The sequence below is a fragment of the Panthera uncia genome, assembly GCF_023721935.1.
Source record: "Panthera uncia isolate 11264 chromosome D3 unlocalized genomic scaffold, Puncia_PCG_1.0 HiC_scaffold_8, whole genome shotgun sequence".
Classification (NCBI taxonomy): Eukaryota; Metazoa; Chordata; class Mammalia; order Carnivora; family Felidae; genus Panthera; species Panthera uncia.
The window spans coordinates 68,339,467-68,354,635 of record NW_026057586.1 but is presented as its reverse complement, the minus strand read 5'-3'; the positions used below and the strand labels follow the sequence as shown (position 1 = coordinate 68,354,635).

Here is a 15,169-nt window from a genome sequence, read left to right as displayed (position 1 = left end):
GCCAGAGCTCAATCCTATTATTAGCAATGCAAGCTTGCTTAGGCTCAGTTTCTGTATTATAAATGTACAACAGCCTCCAGCTGTCCCCATGATTAAAAATCTGATCACCTGATTTTCTATAACTGAAAACCTAAGTGCTGGGTGTCTATTTAGGGATTGTCTAGGCAAATGCAATTACAGATGCATTTTAGCCACTCTCCATCATAATTGCAGAAGCATCTGGAGATTGAGGCTCAAATAATTTACATTGAATGACATCACATGAAAGAGTCAGCTGTACGAACAGGGATAACACAGGACATACATAACCTGCGTTGATCTTCAGGGTTTTCATTTCCTGCACAGATGGGTGAAAATGACTCAACACTGCTCAGCCTTGACAAAACACCTGTTATTTAAGGATATCTTACTGAAACAAATTGGTCAGAAATAAAAATCAAGATCTCCTTCTGCAAAACCAAAGCAAGATTTCTATTAGATGCAGAGGGCTGTCCATAACTGAAAGTGAATCAGGCGACAAATGTCTGCACACCATTTTCCTGGGTCTTGTAACACCAATGTATATGTGCCCCCTTGCTTTTCTACTAGGTATTCTACTGGAGCAGACATAAGGTAGGAACAGAACTGTAGGCAAAAGGTAACCCTGCCTACTCCAGAAAGATTTTATCAGTTAAATTCTAATATGCTAAGAATGAAATCTTTACCTGGGGACTTCTCAAGTTCATTAAAGGACAGGAAGACGGGCCTGTTTACCCACTAATCAGTTGTTGAAAGACAACATCCTTGTCTTGCTGGAGCTGTAGTCTAAATGCATGCAACTGAGCTCTAAAATGCCACTGGCAGAGTATTTGGACCAGACAGATATACACAAAACTGTATTTTCTCAAGGAGTTTAGTATCACACTGACTGAACCACACTCTATCGTAGATTATTTCAATGAAATTTAAATGACATTTTAAGGTATTCTATGAGAAGACTGTAAAACCAGTGGTCAAGTAGGAAGAACACTGAACCTGCTGAGTTTGATTCTAATACTAAAAGGTCATTCACTAATTAAGCTTTAGTTTCCAAATCTGTAAAATAACGAGGGTAGGTAACTTTTAGCTGTGATTTCCAAATTTTAGTGAAAAACAATATCCTGAATTTTCCACAACTGCACCCCAAACTTAACTCCGCCTGCCCACGATTCAGGGATTCAAGGTTATCAAGATTGTAAATATGCAGGCAACACTGCCACCCAGTGACCTGTCAACTCATAGGGAATGACCACTAACCAAATACCATGCAATTTTCTTATTCCCTATTTTTAAAGGTCCCCAACTTGTAAAAACAAAAATGCTGTGAAGTCCATATACTGTTTCCAACTCTATATTTAAACAGTTTTGAAGACTGTCACTACTGCCATCTGAATACTGGCAATCAGTCACGACTGCCAATCAATGCTAGTGACTGACAGCAGCAAATTGCTAAGTAGAGTGGAAAGCATTCTGTGGGTTTTAGAACGGCAAAACCTAGTTTATTTTGGAAATAGCTAATTCATTTATGAAGCTTACTTATAACCCAACACAGTCATCTCTTCAAAATAAACTTAAGCCCCTCACTAATATGAATGCTGCTTTAAATACAATTTAAAAGAAAGAGGTCGCTAATTTTGTTTACTTATGTGCAGGAATACAAATACCTCAAAATCAAAACACTTAAGAAGTTTTATTGAAAACAATAAAATACAGAAACACCAGATTCTCATTTTAAAGTTGACAGCATCTTCCAGAACCTTCCTAGTACTACACCATTCTTGTCACTATTAAATAATGAAACCAAATTTCAAATCCAAAATAATTAACGAACCTGCTTATAAATAAGCATTTCTTCTCATGGTTCTAGCCCCACACCCTAGTTTGTTTGTTTTTTTCTAAATTTTACATTTGCACCTTTTTTGAAAATGAGTTTTTTTTTTTTTTAACGACTGATTAATATTTTTGAGAACTGGACTTAACTTTATATTAAAAAAAAAAAACCCACACACACCTACTCAAACTCAGAGAAAATATACATTTGTTCATTAAAGCTCACCTGCTTTAGATAGTTTTTCTCTTCACACATTAGCATAATAAGCCAATGTTTGATCCATGCTTCAAAGCTGTACGAAAAGACCTATTGATTCCCTAGGGAAACCTTAAGGCAAAAGCAAAAGCCTTACACTATAAAAGAAAAACAAAGAAAAACAAAGCAGAGGCATGGAGACTGTGGAAACGGCTCAGATGAATAAGCACCACAAGGATGAAGAAAATTTCTGTACAAACATATGCAAAAGGATAAAGTTTAAAAAGGAGCATTAAACATCCATTTTCCTGCAGAAATAATTAATCACGTCAGATAATCTGACTCCTGAAACAAGTTGTTTGGATTTTAATGAACAGATTCTTAATTCTCTCCTATAGTTACCAGTGGTATCAGAGCCTTGTTTTGGAGCTGTTCCTCCTTTTCCTCATACAGACCTTCGAGCAGAGGCTTGCCCCACAATTCCTATCGAAGACACTCTTAGTGTGTTTTGGGTCCTTCTCTGGAAAGTCGTCACCCCTTCCACCCTAACACTGGGACGAACTCCAAATTCTGGATGGTCACTTCACGTTTTTAAGTTACACCAGAACAAAATTTTTTAGCACGGCGATTTCTTTAAGGCTACAAACTTTGTAAGTTGGTCCCATTAAACAGTGACCTAAAGGCAGGAGTTTTTCAAACAGCATGAATCAAACACTTGCACATTTCAACAGAATACAGTTTACATTCATCTCTAAATCTGAGATTAAGAAACTATTAGCTGGTTTCCAACTGGTTTTAATACTGGTTTGAAGTTCGAATAATTTTACTGTGTAGACATTAAATATTGTTTAAATATTAAACATTAAATCTTTTCCTGACTGTCCAGACAGAAATAGAGAAAGCAGGAACAACAGGCAAAGGAAGAAACAGTCCAATGAACAGACTTGTTACTTCTACGCCATCTGTTACAAGGGGAGGGATTTCAGCATGGGTTTCAAAAATGCCTGGGAGCTGGTTTCTCAAAAGTCACCTCTACTTGGCATAAACCATTTTTTTTTTCTACATAAGATATCTGATTCCTACAAAGGAGGAAGAAACCCGGAAAACAAAACAGAACAAAAAGAACTGGGGTGGTCTCCCATTGTGTTTTAAGGGCCAGTATTACACTATTACACTCATTTAATAAGTTATAGTGGAGATTCTGTAGCACTAAAGGAAGTGTTGTTTTAATCGGCACTACTGAGTCCTTGCCACACAGAAGAGCCCTTCCTGAGAAATAAAAAAACTTCAATCCTGGTTATCCCCAAAGGACACCTTGAGCCTGGTTTAGTTCCTCAAGATGAAGATGTCCTATTAGCAGGAAGCTGTTCTCTATTAACTCTGAGGTTTACTGCACCAACAGCTGAAGCACCGGGCAAAGTGGCTAGTTCAGTACATCTCAATGTCACTCACCCATATGTTCTCAGTTCATTATTCTGTCACTGTTTTCTACGTTAACACTAAAATACTCGACTTGCTAACATAGGCATAACCTTTTAAAAATATCTATCAATGCTGGGCTTAGCTGACACGGCAGTTCCTTGGGATTACTTAAGGGAACTTTCTTCCGTAGCCAATTTACACATGGGTTACCTCACAATCACTTTTTAACTATCGTTCAAAGTTAATTACGTTGTAAACACTCCTGAAGTGTTGTGCAAGGGAAACCAAGGAGCAACAGTAGCACAAGGCAAAAAAGCCTTGAAGGAAAAACCTTTTCTTTCTATTTTCACTGCATTTGCAGAGGCTAAGAGGTGAGCCACAGTGCTACCAGCTATTAAATCAATATAGATACACAGAACGGACAACATACAAGTTTCAGAGCCTCTGTTAAATCTCTTAGCAATAGGCTTAAGCTACTGCTTTTCTCCCTCCTCTTCCCAATCATACACAGTCACCATTGTAAACAGAGCTCCTATATCCATAGATGGAAGTTGTGACTCAACTGTCAGGGCACAGTCATAGTAGGAGCATCCTTCTTTCTTAATGCATCTTTTTCAGATTCAAGCATCTGCATTTTCTCTGATTATCTGAATGGTTTAGATAATGTAACAGATGACTGAAGTCACCCTTGGATACACAGCTTTTATACTTGCCTCTGCAGGCCGCAATTTCACATTCCCTTAATAAGCCCCCTGGAAAACTGCTTTTCCCTTGAGACAAGCTTCCTTGGCAAAAAGTTGGATTCAAGAAATGGCTACCCAAAATGAGAGTCCCACCCCAAATCACAGGTGGAGATATTATTACACCCGTTTTATAAAACTTTCAAGTCCCTATACTATACAAGTAGGCTCACGACTAAATACATGAGCCTTCTAAAATTTGACAACTTTAGCATAGAAACTGGTTTCTAGAGTTCCATCTCTTCTTCTGTGCAAGCGGCTGTCTCCAAACCACTGTAAACAGGCATCCCTGTTTGCCGAGGTTCCAAGAACAGTTCAGTTCTCCCAGGGAAGGCAGTGCCGGCAGCTGCATGCTTGGTTTGGCTCTCTCCTGTGTAGTTCTTAGCATTAGATGACGGCTTTGGCTTATCAGAAAGGAGTTCAGGGAGAGGTTTCCAGAGCACAAGCTCCATGGAAGGACGGCTCCTAAGACATAAAACACAGACTTTATCAAAACTTTTAGGATACGGAAATAAAGGATACATGTTGAAAAGCTAACGTTTGCTACCAAATATCTAGAGTTAAGAACTGATGGCATCAAACTAGGAAACTTATGGGGTAGGGTACCTGGATGGCTCAGTCAGTTGAGCATCCAACTTCAGCTCAGGTCATGATCTCATGGTTCTTGAGTTCGAGCCCTGCATCCGGCTCTCTGCTATCAGCACAAAGCCCACTTCAGATCCTCTCTCCCTCTCTTTGTCCCTCCCCTGCTCGTTCTCTTTCTCTCTCAAAAATAAGTAAGCAAACTTTATTTTTTTTTTTTTAAATTTTATTTATTTTGAGAGAGAGTGCGAGTGAGAGGGGAAAGGGTGGGGGTGGCAGAGAGAGAGAGAATCCCAAGCAGGCTCTGCACTGTCAGCGCTAAGACCCATGCAGGGCTCAAACTCACAAATCGTGAGATCATGATCTGAACAGAAGTCAAGAGTCAGACGCTTATCTGACTGAGCCACCCACGTGCCCCAAGTACATAAACTAAAAACAGAAAGAAAAAAAAAAAATAGACTTGTGATGATCCAAACAGATCTTTAGAAAGACACTCAAATACATATAATTTTACAGTTCTGCATGCATTTTTAACCAAACCAACCAGCTGTACTGATGCTGTGATTAAAACTAACACAGGGGTAACTGACTGGCTCAGTCAGAAGAGCATGTGACTCTTGATCTCAGGGTTGTTAAGTTCAAGCCCCACACTGGGCATAGAGATTACTTAAAAAAAATTTTTTTTTAATGTTTGTTTATATTTGAGAGACAGAAAGAGACAGAGGGCAAGTGGGGGAAGGACAGAAAGAGAGGGAGACAATCTGAGGCAGGCTCCAGGCTCTGAGCCATCAGCACAGAGCCCCACGTGGGGATCGAACTCACAAACCATGAGATCATGACCTGAGCCGAAGTCGGGCACTTAACCGACTGAGCCACCCAGGTGCCCCGAGATTACTTAAAATATTTAAAAATAAAAGCAATATAAACATGCAATGTGAAAAAGAGGCCCCTTATTATGCTAAGTGAAATTAGTCAGAGAAAGACAAATATATGACTTCACTCATGTGAGGACTTTAAGATACGAAACAGATGAACATAAGGGAAGGGAAGCAAAAGCAATATAAAAACAGGGAGGGAGACAAAACATAAGAGACTCTTAAATATAGAGAATAAACAGAGGGTTGCTGGAGAGGTTGTGGGGGATGGGCTAAATGGGTAAGGGGCTTAAGGATTCTATTCCTGAAATGATTGTTGCACCATATGCTAACTTGGATGTAAACTATAAAAAATAAATTAGATTAAAAAAAGAAAAACAGAGGCCCTTGATTCAATGCCGTTATACGTTTCTCAAATTGTGGTTAATATTAGTAGATATGAGCTACCATCTTCTACTAAACTATTATAAATTTGTTTATGTTTATTTATTTTTGAGAGAGAGAGAGAGAGAGAGAGAGAGAGCACAAGAGGGGGAGGGGCAGAGAGAGAGGGAGACACAGAATCCGAAGCAGGCTCCAGGTTCTGAGCAGTCAGCACAGAGCCCGATGTGGGGCTCGAATCCACGATCCATGAGATCATAACCGGAGCCGAAGTCAGATAGATGCTCAACCGACTGAGCCACCCAGGTGCCCCTAAACTATAAATGAAACACTGACCAAACACATTAAAAGCATCTCTGTATACCTTTTGCTTAGTATAACTATGAAGTATAATGCTTTTTGCAATAAGTCTAAACGATTTATGTTGCCAGGGCCTGCCTGCCCCTCAGTCCTCCTCCATCCAGTGATGGTTTGATGGTTTCTGGAACCTAAAGGCAAATAAAACTAAATAAACCACAATGAAGAATACTCCCAAAGGTTAGCTTCTGGAAAACTACTGAGAGCAGAAAGTGCTATTTTTTTTAGGTTGTAGGGCAAAATGACCTGTTTACTCTTGGCTATTTACCCACTCTCAGGGCTGGTTAGTTAATTATAAGCTCAAGCTAGGGGGCTAATGCAAAACCTCTGTGATCTAACATCAAGCAGCAGCTGAACCCACTGTGGCCAAAGGCAATAATGCCTCATCTGCTTGGCATCACTGGGGCTGGTGTCCTAAGAGGTTTTTTTAGATATCTGACACTTACCCTCACAAAGTATCAAATCTGTCTACGGTATTTTCCAGGCAACACCTAAATGGCACTTTGTGACTTGACTATTACTTTACACGTGGATAATGATGGCTTCAGATCTTGTAAGCTCAAGGACTATAGGAATTACAGACTAGCATTAGTTTTTACGTTAATGGCCCCAGGCTGCTTTGCTTTTTAGGTTATGTGTGCTTTCTAGTTTCCGCTCTAGTCCTCACACTGTATTGTCACTACTCACTACTATGAGTTTGTACTGCTCTCACTTGCTGTTTCTTCGTTTCTACTCTGATGCTCTAAGAATCCAGGTACCTGAGGTCAGTAAACTGGGTCTAACTTAAGAGCAAACTGGCTTAGAGCTAAAGCCCTGAGAGACTATCCACTGTGAGACAAGAACACGAGCTTTGGATTGTGGCCTTTGTGGTAACTGTTTTGGCTGATGGTAGATTTCTTCTGGTTTATTTTTAAGGTCTTTTTATTTTTTATTTTTATTAAAAAAATTTTTTCTTTAATGCTATTTATTTTTGAGAAAGAGAGAGAGAGAGAGAGAGTGGGAAAGGGGCAGAGAGAGAGGGAGACACAGAATCCAAAACAGACTCCAGGCTCTGAGCTGTCAGCACAGAGCCTGATGCAGGGCTCATGAGTGGTGAAATCATGACCTAAGCCGAAGTCGGACACTTAACTGAGCCACCCAGGCACCTGTTTTCTAGGTCTTAATGGTGTTCCTGAACAACTGAGAGAGGCTGGTAAACAAGAGCTTTTGAAATGTGGTTCCATATCCTACGACAATACTTTAAGAGAATAGTATATTGTCAATCCTCCCATCCCGAAGTATTAGATGGTCACCCACTTCAGAACTTCAAAAGAATCTGAGGTTAAGAAGGTATGTATACTTCAAACTTGTCCATGCACAGTATCTTGTTCACCCACAGTTAACTAAGAAAAAAGTCTGTATCCAGACTAAGCTAAATAGAAAACCTATTGTACTTTCATTGGGCTGGTGAGCAGGAGACATGGCGAGCAGGAGACAAGACTAGGATAGCACGGGCCTTGTCAGGAGACACCACCAGGTCTCCCTTCAAGATCACAATTAAAAGGAAACCAGGAACCAACACTTACATGGACTCAATCATTTTCTTTGTAAAGACTTCATCAAATTCCCTCTTCAAACCTGTTTTCATGGTGTCAGAAAGAACAAGACTGGGGAGATGGTTAATATTTCTGTCAGCTTCAACTTCTTCATCTTCATCAATTATCCTAAATAAAGGCAGCAGAAGCAGAGAAAGAAAAATTAGTCAAGCTGTTATGTACTGTAGCAATTGAACAAAATTTTAAAAATAATAATAAAAGCAACAGATGCTATAGGAAAAGATCAAGTAAAACATGAGGCTGAGTGAAGAAAGTACAGGCAGAAGAGTTACTCAGTATTTAACACAAGTTTTACATCAGATGCAATCAAATTTGAAGAACATGTCCCTGAAAACTCCCATAAACCAAAAATTAATATTCAGAAACACTAACATCCAGCAAAGTTCTATGAGAAGAACTTACTTTAACATTGAATGTGTAAACTTTGAGTTCATAGTCTGAGAGATTGAGGATCACCATTATGACCAAACTGACTAATTAGACTAGCTTAAGAGAGCAGAGATGGCACATGAGACCAACAAGAAGCCAGCAACATACACTACCCATTTACCTGTCCTCAATTTCCTGAAGCCTCCTTCGGGCAACTTCACACTGTGGTTCTCCCGTTGTCTGATCCATTTCTTCACAAATTACATCTAACATGCCAGGTGCAGAGAGACCACTAGTACACGGATTTACTCCATGACTCTCTATATCCTGATGTGCACAAAGAATCCAGTCATTAGGACCAGCACACAGCCCTGCTTCAGTTAGCCTTTTCTTTCTTACTGGACAACTGAAAAAAAAAAAAAAAAATCAATGAAAATTCAGAATCATATAAATAAAACATTTATCATCCCTATGTCTAATCCCTATGCCTAAACTCTTATACAAAAAACTCTAATTTTTGATAGTGTGTGATTGCAAGATGGAGAATTTTGCATTTTGCCATTTTGACAGCCTCCTTGAGATGTTTTCTTCTACTGCTCTCTACTGTATCAGACTGTACCTGCAAGATTTTGCTTTCTCAGATCAGAAGTAGTCAATGTGGGAACTTAAAGTCATTCCTACTTGGCTCTGGGTAGGTCACGTGGAAAGTACAGAAACCAAAACCACAAGGCAGCAATTCAGCACCAGCCATATTTTGTCACAATTCTGCTTGCTCCACATGGGGAGATAGTCTACAGGTGTTCTATACTCCTGCAGGACGAAAATACATGCTTGATCAGGTATGTTCCAATAGGCTGTAGATGATTCTCTTGATCCTCTCCAGAATGTCAGAGACTATGATTTGGCTCTGAGTCTCTTTGTCATATAAGGTAGAGTTACACGTTGGGCACCAGACACCAAAGCTCCCAAGTCCTAGCTCTTATGCCATTCTCACTGGAACTTGCGGCCTCCTTACAGGAAGTTCAACAGTTCAAGCTTATGCCATGAACTAGTATTTGCATGTACTACAACATGCCCAATTTAGTTGAAAACACTCTGAAGCAGATAAAATAGACAACTGGTCCTATTCTATTTAAGTATTTAGACCAGAAGTACTTTATTGCTTGGGCATCAGCAAGTGCAGTGTCAGAAACAGAACACAGCTCTGCAACTAAAAAAAAAAAAAAAAAAAAAAAAAAAAAAAATTTGTTAATGGTTACCACAGCTTCTGACTCTCTAAACTGAAGGTCAAAGGAAGTGGTATGTATTTTACAAGAAATTTCTGTTCACGGTACAACTACAAAAATCAACTTTAAAAAAAAGGATACAAAAAACAACATTAAAGTCTCTGGCAATATAAAATCTGACAATGCTCTCTTGAACCTAGACTTTTATTGGAATCAACTATTAAATGTTTTTAAAAAATGGTTTAGTTTTTTGAGGTCTTTTTTTCTTTTTAGCATAGTTGACATACAGTGTTACATTAGTTTACGGTACAACATAGTGATTCAACAACTCTAAATCTTATGCTATGCTCACAACTGTAGCTATAATCTGAATATATGTAACTCCACGAATCTGTGTATCATCCTTGCACAGGAGCCACGCTAATCTCTGTTATCATTCCAATTTTTAGTACACATGCTGCTGAAGTGAGCACAATAATATGTTTAGTTTATAGTTGGTTTTAACTGATAAGAAAGTATTAAAAATGTCTAGCTATACATCAAATATTTCTGTAATAGTGGATAGTTTTATGGTGTGGTGTTTTGGAAAGCAGGAGAAACTATACACACAAAACCAGCTAAGAAAAAGAATACATCTATCTGGAGAGAACAGATAATTTCCTAGCACATCCAATAATTCAACTACGAAATGCAACTGAGTGTAAGAGTTGCGTTCTGATCTCTAACCTCCAACAATTTGGACTAAATTATCTCATGCCTTGTAGGTCCATTTGCAAGTAATTAGAGATCAATGATAATTAAGCTCCAAAGAAAATGTGATTTAAAAGACTTCAAAGTACAGATAAGAGCTATGGAAGTGGCAGGTGGGCAGTACGCATTAGATATCCAAATGTCAAGTTCCTCAGTCTCAGGGCCTCAATCTCTTCATCTGTAAATTAAAGATGGTTTTGTTTATTTTTTAAAGTAAGCTTTACACCCAATGTGGAGCTTGGACTGTCAACCCCATTGCATGCTCTACCAACTGAGCCAGACAGGCACCCCAAAGGTGGTTAACTTTTTAAGCCAACAGATTTTACGCTTCAAACTTTTAACACTGGGACTCTTTATTCAAGTATGTCTTATAGAGTACTCCAAAAGACAAGGGCAAAGAGGTCCCTATGTATGCGCAGCAATCCCAAGGCAATTAAGAACCTAAATCCTGTCTGGCCTGATGGTTTTTAAACTGACACAACTTACAAATCTATTTAGCGTGCTTCAAAAAGTTAGAAAATCCAAAGTTTCTGCTGGCCAAAAAACAAACAAAACCTACACAAAGTTAAAAGGCAAATGACAAATTTTGGGGAAGCATAACACACATAACAAACTACTGATTTCTTTCGTAAAGATTTCTTATGGATGAACAAGAAAAAGATCAATACGGCAATAGGAAATCTGCACAAACATGAACTGACACAATGAAACACGAATGCATTAAATGAAAAGATGTTCGACGTAACTTTAATTTACAAGATATAAGTTAAAACAGTGATCATATTTTAACTATGAAATCCTACACTTACACAATTCAATGAATAATTAGAAAATATGCATCCATAAAGATAACATTTGTAGGAGCGCCTGGGTGGTTCAGTCGGTTAAGCATCTGACTCTTGGTTTTGGTGCAGGTCATGATCTCAGTTTGTGAATTTGAGCCCCACATCAGGCTCTGTGCTGACAGTGCAGAGCCTGCTTGGGATTCTCCCTTCTCACTCTCTGCCCCTCCTCTGCTCTCTCTCAAAATAATAAGCATTAAAAAAATAATAACATTCAAGATACAGACCTCTGCCAACATCCCAAAATGGTACTCTATATTCTCCATCCTACAGGTAAACACTGTATTACAGTATTTACTTCTTTTAAAAAATACATTATCAAGCACGTAAATATGCATCCCTAAACAATGTTTAGGGCAAAACTATGCCTGGCTTTCAACCTTATACTTAGGAAATTGTACTGTATACATTCTTGGGATTTTTTTTTTTTTGCTCATATTATGCTTATAAGACATATCCATGTTGATAAATGCAATACATTCTCTTTTGCCCCTTTGTACTGAATAGAATTCCTTTGTATGAATTTAATTTACCCATTTTACTGTTGAGGGACCTATGGGTCTTTTCCAGTTTAGAGCTATTATGAACAAGGATGCTATGAACCTTCTTGTACGTGCCTCCTGCTGCGAGTGTGTACCTACTCAAGAGTGGAACGTTTGGGTAACAGAGTAGGTATGCCTTCAACTTACTAGATAATGCCAAACTATTTCCCAAAGTGCTTGTACCAATTTACATTCTCATCTATAGTATTGCAGAGTTACCGGGTGCTCCAATATCTGGTGGTAAAGTAGATCACACTGCGGCTTTTACTAGGCATTTTCCTAAAGACTGATAAAGTTAAACGAACACCTTTCTTTTGGTTGGTCATTTCGATATCTTCTTTGAGAGATTCTTTCACTCATTTTTCTATTACACTGCCTGTCTAGGAGATGTAATTATTTACCCGGAAGTGAGGGTAAAAAAAAAAAAAGTTTGAAAACAAACAAACAAACAGTTTGAAAATACAGTTCTGGTGACAAGATGGAGAAGCAACCATTTCCACTGTTAAAAGGAATATAAGTTGGCAACAACTCTTGTTCAAATTTAAAATGCATGCCATACCCCATCTAGAAATCCATTAACCTACTTGTACATATATACGAGGAACTTTTTTTTTTAATGTTTTTTTTTTTTAAATCTTGTTTTTATTTCTTTTTTTTTAATTTTTTTTTAACGTTTATTTATTTTTGAGACAGGGAGAGACAGAGCATGAACGGGGGAGGGGCAGAGAGAGAGGGAGACACAGAATCTGAAACAGGATCCAGGCTCTGAGCTGTCAGCACAGAGCCCGACGTGGGGCTCGAACTCACGGACCGCGAGATCATGACCTGAGCTGAAGTCGGCCGCTTAACCGACTGAGCCACCTGGGTGCCCCTTTAATGTTTATTTTTGAGACAGAGAGAGAGAGAGACAGACAGACAGAGCGAGCGCAAGCAGGGGAGGAGCAGAGAGAGAGGGAGACACAGAATCCGGCAGGCTCCAGGCTCTGAGCTGTCAGCACACAGCCCGACGTGGGGCTTGAACTCAGCAACCGAGAGATCATGACCTGAGCCTAAGTCGGACGCTTAACTGACTGAGTCACCGAGGCGCCCCTACAAGGAACTTTAAAAAAGAAGGGCATGGTAGATTTAACCTACAGTAAAAGCAAAAGACTAGAAAGAATTTAGAAAGCCATGGACAGGAGAATGGTTAATGATCTATACCTACTTACAACAGAATTCTATTCAATGTTGCAGAAGAAATTAGGTAGAAGTCTACCTGCCCATATGCAACAAGCCACAGGATAGCAAAATGGAAAGATCCAAGTGTTACACAATGTGAAGTTACCTTCTTAGAAATGTAGAAAACCTGAGGTATATACAGTTATAAACTCGTTAAGTTTTTAGATTATCTTCCAAAGGAGAAATTGGAAACAGGTAACAGGGGTCGCATCTGTGGAGAAAAGGGGAGCATGCACTCTAACACTTTACAATTTTTACCCTTTTGCACACTTGAAATTCTTTTACTTTCTGCACGTAATAATATTTACATGGATGAAAACTCAAACATTGCTAAGGATTACGGAGAGAAGTCTCCCTCCGGCAGGCCAGCTACCCAGTTACTTTCCCTAAAAGGCGACAGACGTTAGCAGTTCCCTGTGCCTCCTTGCACAGATACCTAATGTTTCACCTTTTCACTTTTAGGTAACTGGGAATATAAAATAGATGAAATGACCATAAAGTGAATAAATGGCACCTGAAACTTACTCATCCTCCTCCTCCTCTCGCTTGTGTTTCTTTTTACAGCGAACTGAAACACTGTTGAAACAAACAAAATCAGTCAATTGAGAAATTTACTGAGCCCGGGCTTTCGGCATCCACTCTTCCTTTCCCCAATAACCTTGCCAATGCCACAAGTACTGGCTTGTCCCCTTCCTTCCTGACTGGGATTGGATATCCAGATCACAAGGTCGGTCTGGTTGGGTGGTCCCGACCGAGTCAGAAGTTGAAATCTCAACTTCCCACTTTGTCGAGAGAGTGGGAAATGAATCCGGAGGGGCCGACGTGGGGAAAACGTTTCTAGGGGCAGGCACTGTGCTAAGCACTTTGCTTCCACGGTCTCACTAGCAGGACCCATTTCTGTCCCTCTTTGCAGATGAGAGACCGAGTGTGTGTCTGAGAAGCCCTGAAAGTTAGCACTGGCGGCCGCGCCGAGGGGACGGCCGGGCTCCGGGCGGCCCGGGTTCCACCCCCGGCCCGAAGTGGACAAGCTCGGCAAAGTCTGCTCACTTTTCGGAAGCGCAGGCCTGCCGCGGTCCTCCCCGGACTCCCGGGCTGTGTGGCCCCAAGCGACTTACAGTTAACGTCCCTGGGGATCAGTTTCTCATCTGCTATGTGGGGGCTCAGGAGCCCCCCCCCACCCTCCCCGCGGAGGGTCGTGAGGATTAATGAGCCGGAGCTCCGCGCCCGCCCGCCCCGCCGGCTCCTCACCGTCCGCGCGCCGCGCTCCCGCCGGGGCTGCTCGGGGAGGCGCGGGGTCCCGGCCGCGGGGCCAGCTCGGCGCCGTCCACTCCCGGCGTGAAGGCCCGGCCGGGGAAGGCCGGCGGCGGCTGCAGGAAGTCCGGGCCGCCGCTCAGAGGGAGGCCGCTGAAGGGCCGGCCGAGCGCGGCCATGGCCGGGGAGACGAGGAGGCTGCGTCCGCGGCCCCGGCCGCCCGCGTCCCCAGGCCCGGCAGCTGCGGCCACAGCGACTGCCGAGAGGCGCCCGCCTCTGAGCCCGCTCTCGACCCCACGTCACGCCTTCTAGAACCCTCCACCCCGGGCCGCCGAGGGGCACGCCGGGATTTGTTGTGTGTGGAGAGCTGCCGTCGCGAAGGGTGCTGGGAGTTGCAGTCGAAGAGGACTACAAACAAGATGGCTGCCTCGGCTTAGCTGGCAGGGGTTGGAGGGTGGCTCTGAAGGGCCTTGAGTGTGAAACGGGTTCCAATTCTCACACCTTTGTACCTCAGTTTTCTCAATAGTAAAACCTGGTAATAATAGTACCTATCTTCTTAGGGTTGATGAGAGAATTAAATGAATAAAAACATGTAGCCCTTGGGGTGGCTGACTGGCTCAGCGAGCTTGCGACGCTTGATCTCCAGGTCATGAGTTCGAGCCACACACTAGGCGTAAATCCTACTTTAAAAAACAAGCAAAGAATAGATCCCTTAGAACAATGCTTGGCACCAGAACAATTCTTGGCACATAGCACATATTCGTTAAACATCAGCTATTATTTCTTTCCACGTTTTAATGTAAATGAAGTTAGTGTTTCCTTAGTGAGACCTGCTTGGCGGATCAGGAAAAACCTCAGGAGGCTTGTGAGAGGTACTGGCAAGTCTTCCAGCCTGTGACTGGATCCACAGACACTCTGGCCAGAGGGCCCAGCAGAGTTATTCCACCGCAACCACTGATCATACCATTTTTCCCA

At 41.2% G+C, this 15,169-nt stretch overlaps 1 protein-coding gene and 1 non-coding gene across 2 annotated transcripts; both read right to left on the bottom strand.

The window, feature by feature from the left end:
* Positions 1-1,689: 1,689 nt before the first annotated feature.
* Positions 1,690-14,517, bottom strand: CCDC117 (coiled-coil domain containing 117). Its single transcript, XM_049619801.1, has 5 exons — positions 14,192-14,517; positions 13,469-13,519; positions 8,547-8,771; positions 7,967-8,104; positions 1,690-4,671 (listed from the first exon to the last, which is right to left on the bottom strand). The coding sequence occupies exons 1-5, from the start codon at positions 14,371-14,373 to the stop codon at positions 4,434-4,436; spliced, it is 834 nt and encodes a 277-aa protein (XP_049475758.1). The 5' UTR covers positions 14,374-14,517; the 3' UTR covers positions 1,690-4,433.
* On the bottom strand, positions 9,961-10,064 carry LOC125914940 (U6 spliceosomal RNA). Its single transcript, XR_007455492.1, has one exon. It is a non-coding gene; the product is annotated as a U6 spliceosomal RNA (small nuclear RNA).
* Positions 14,518-15,169: the final 652 nt, after the last annotated feature.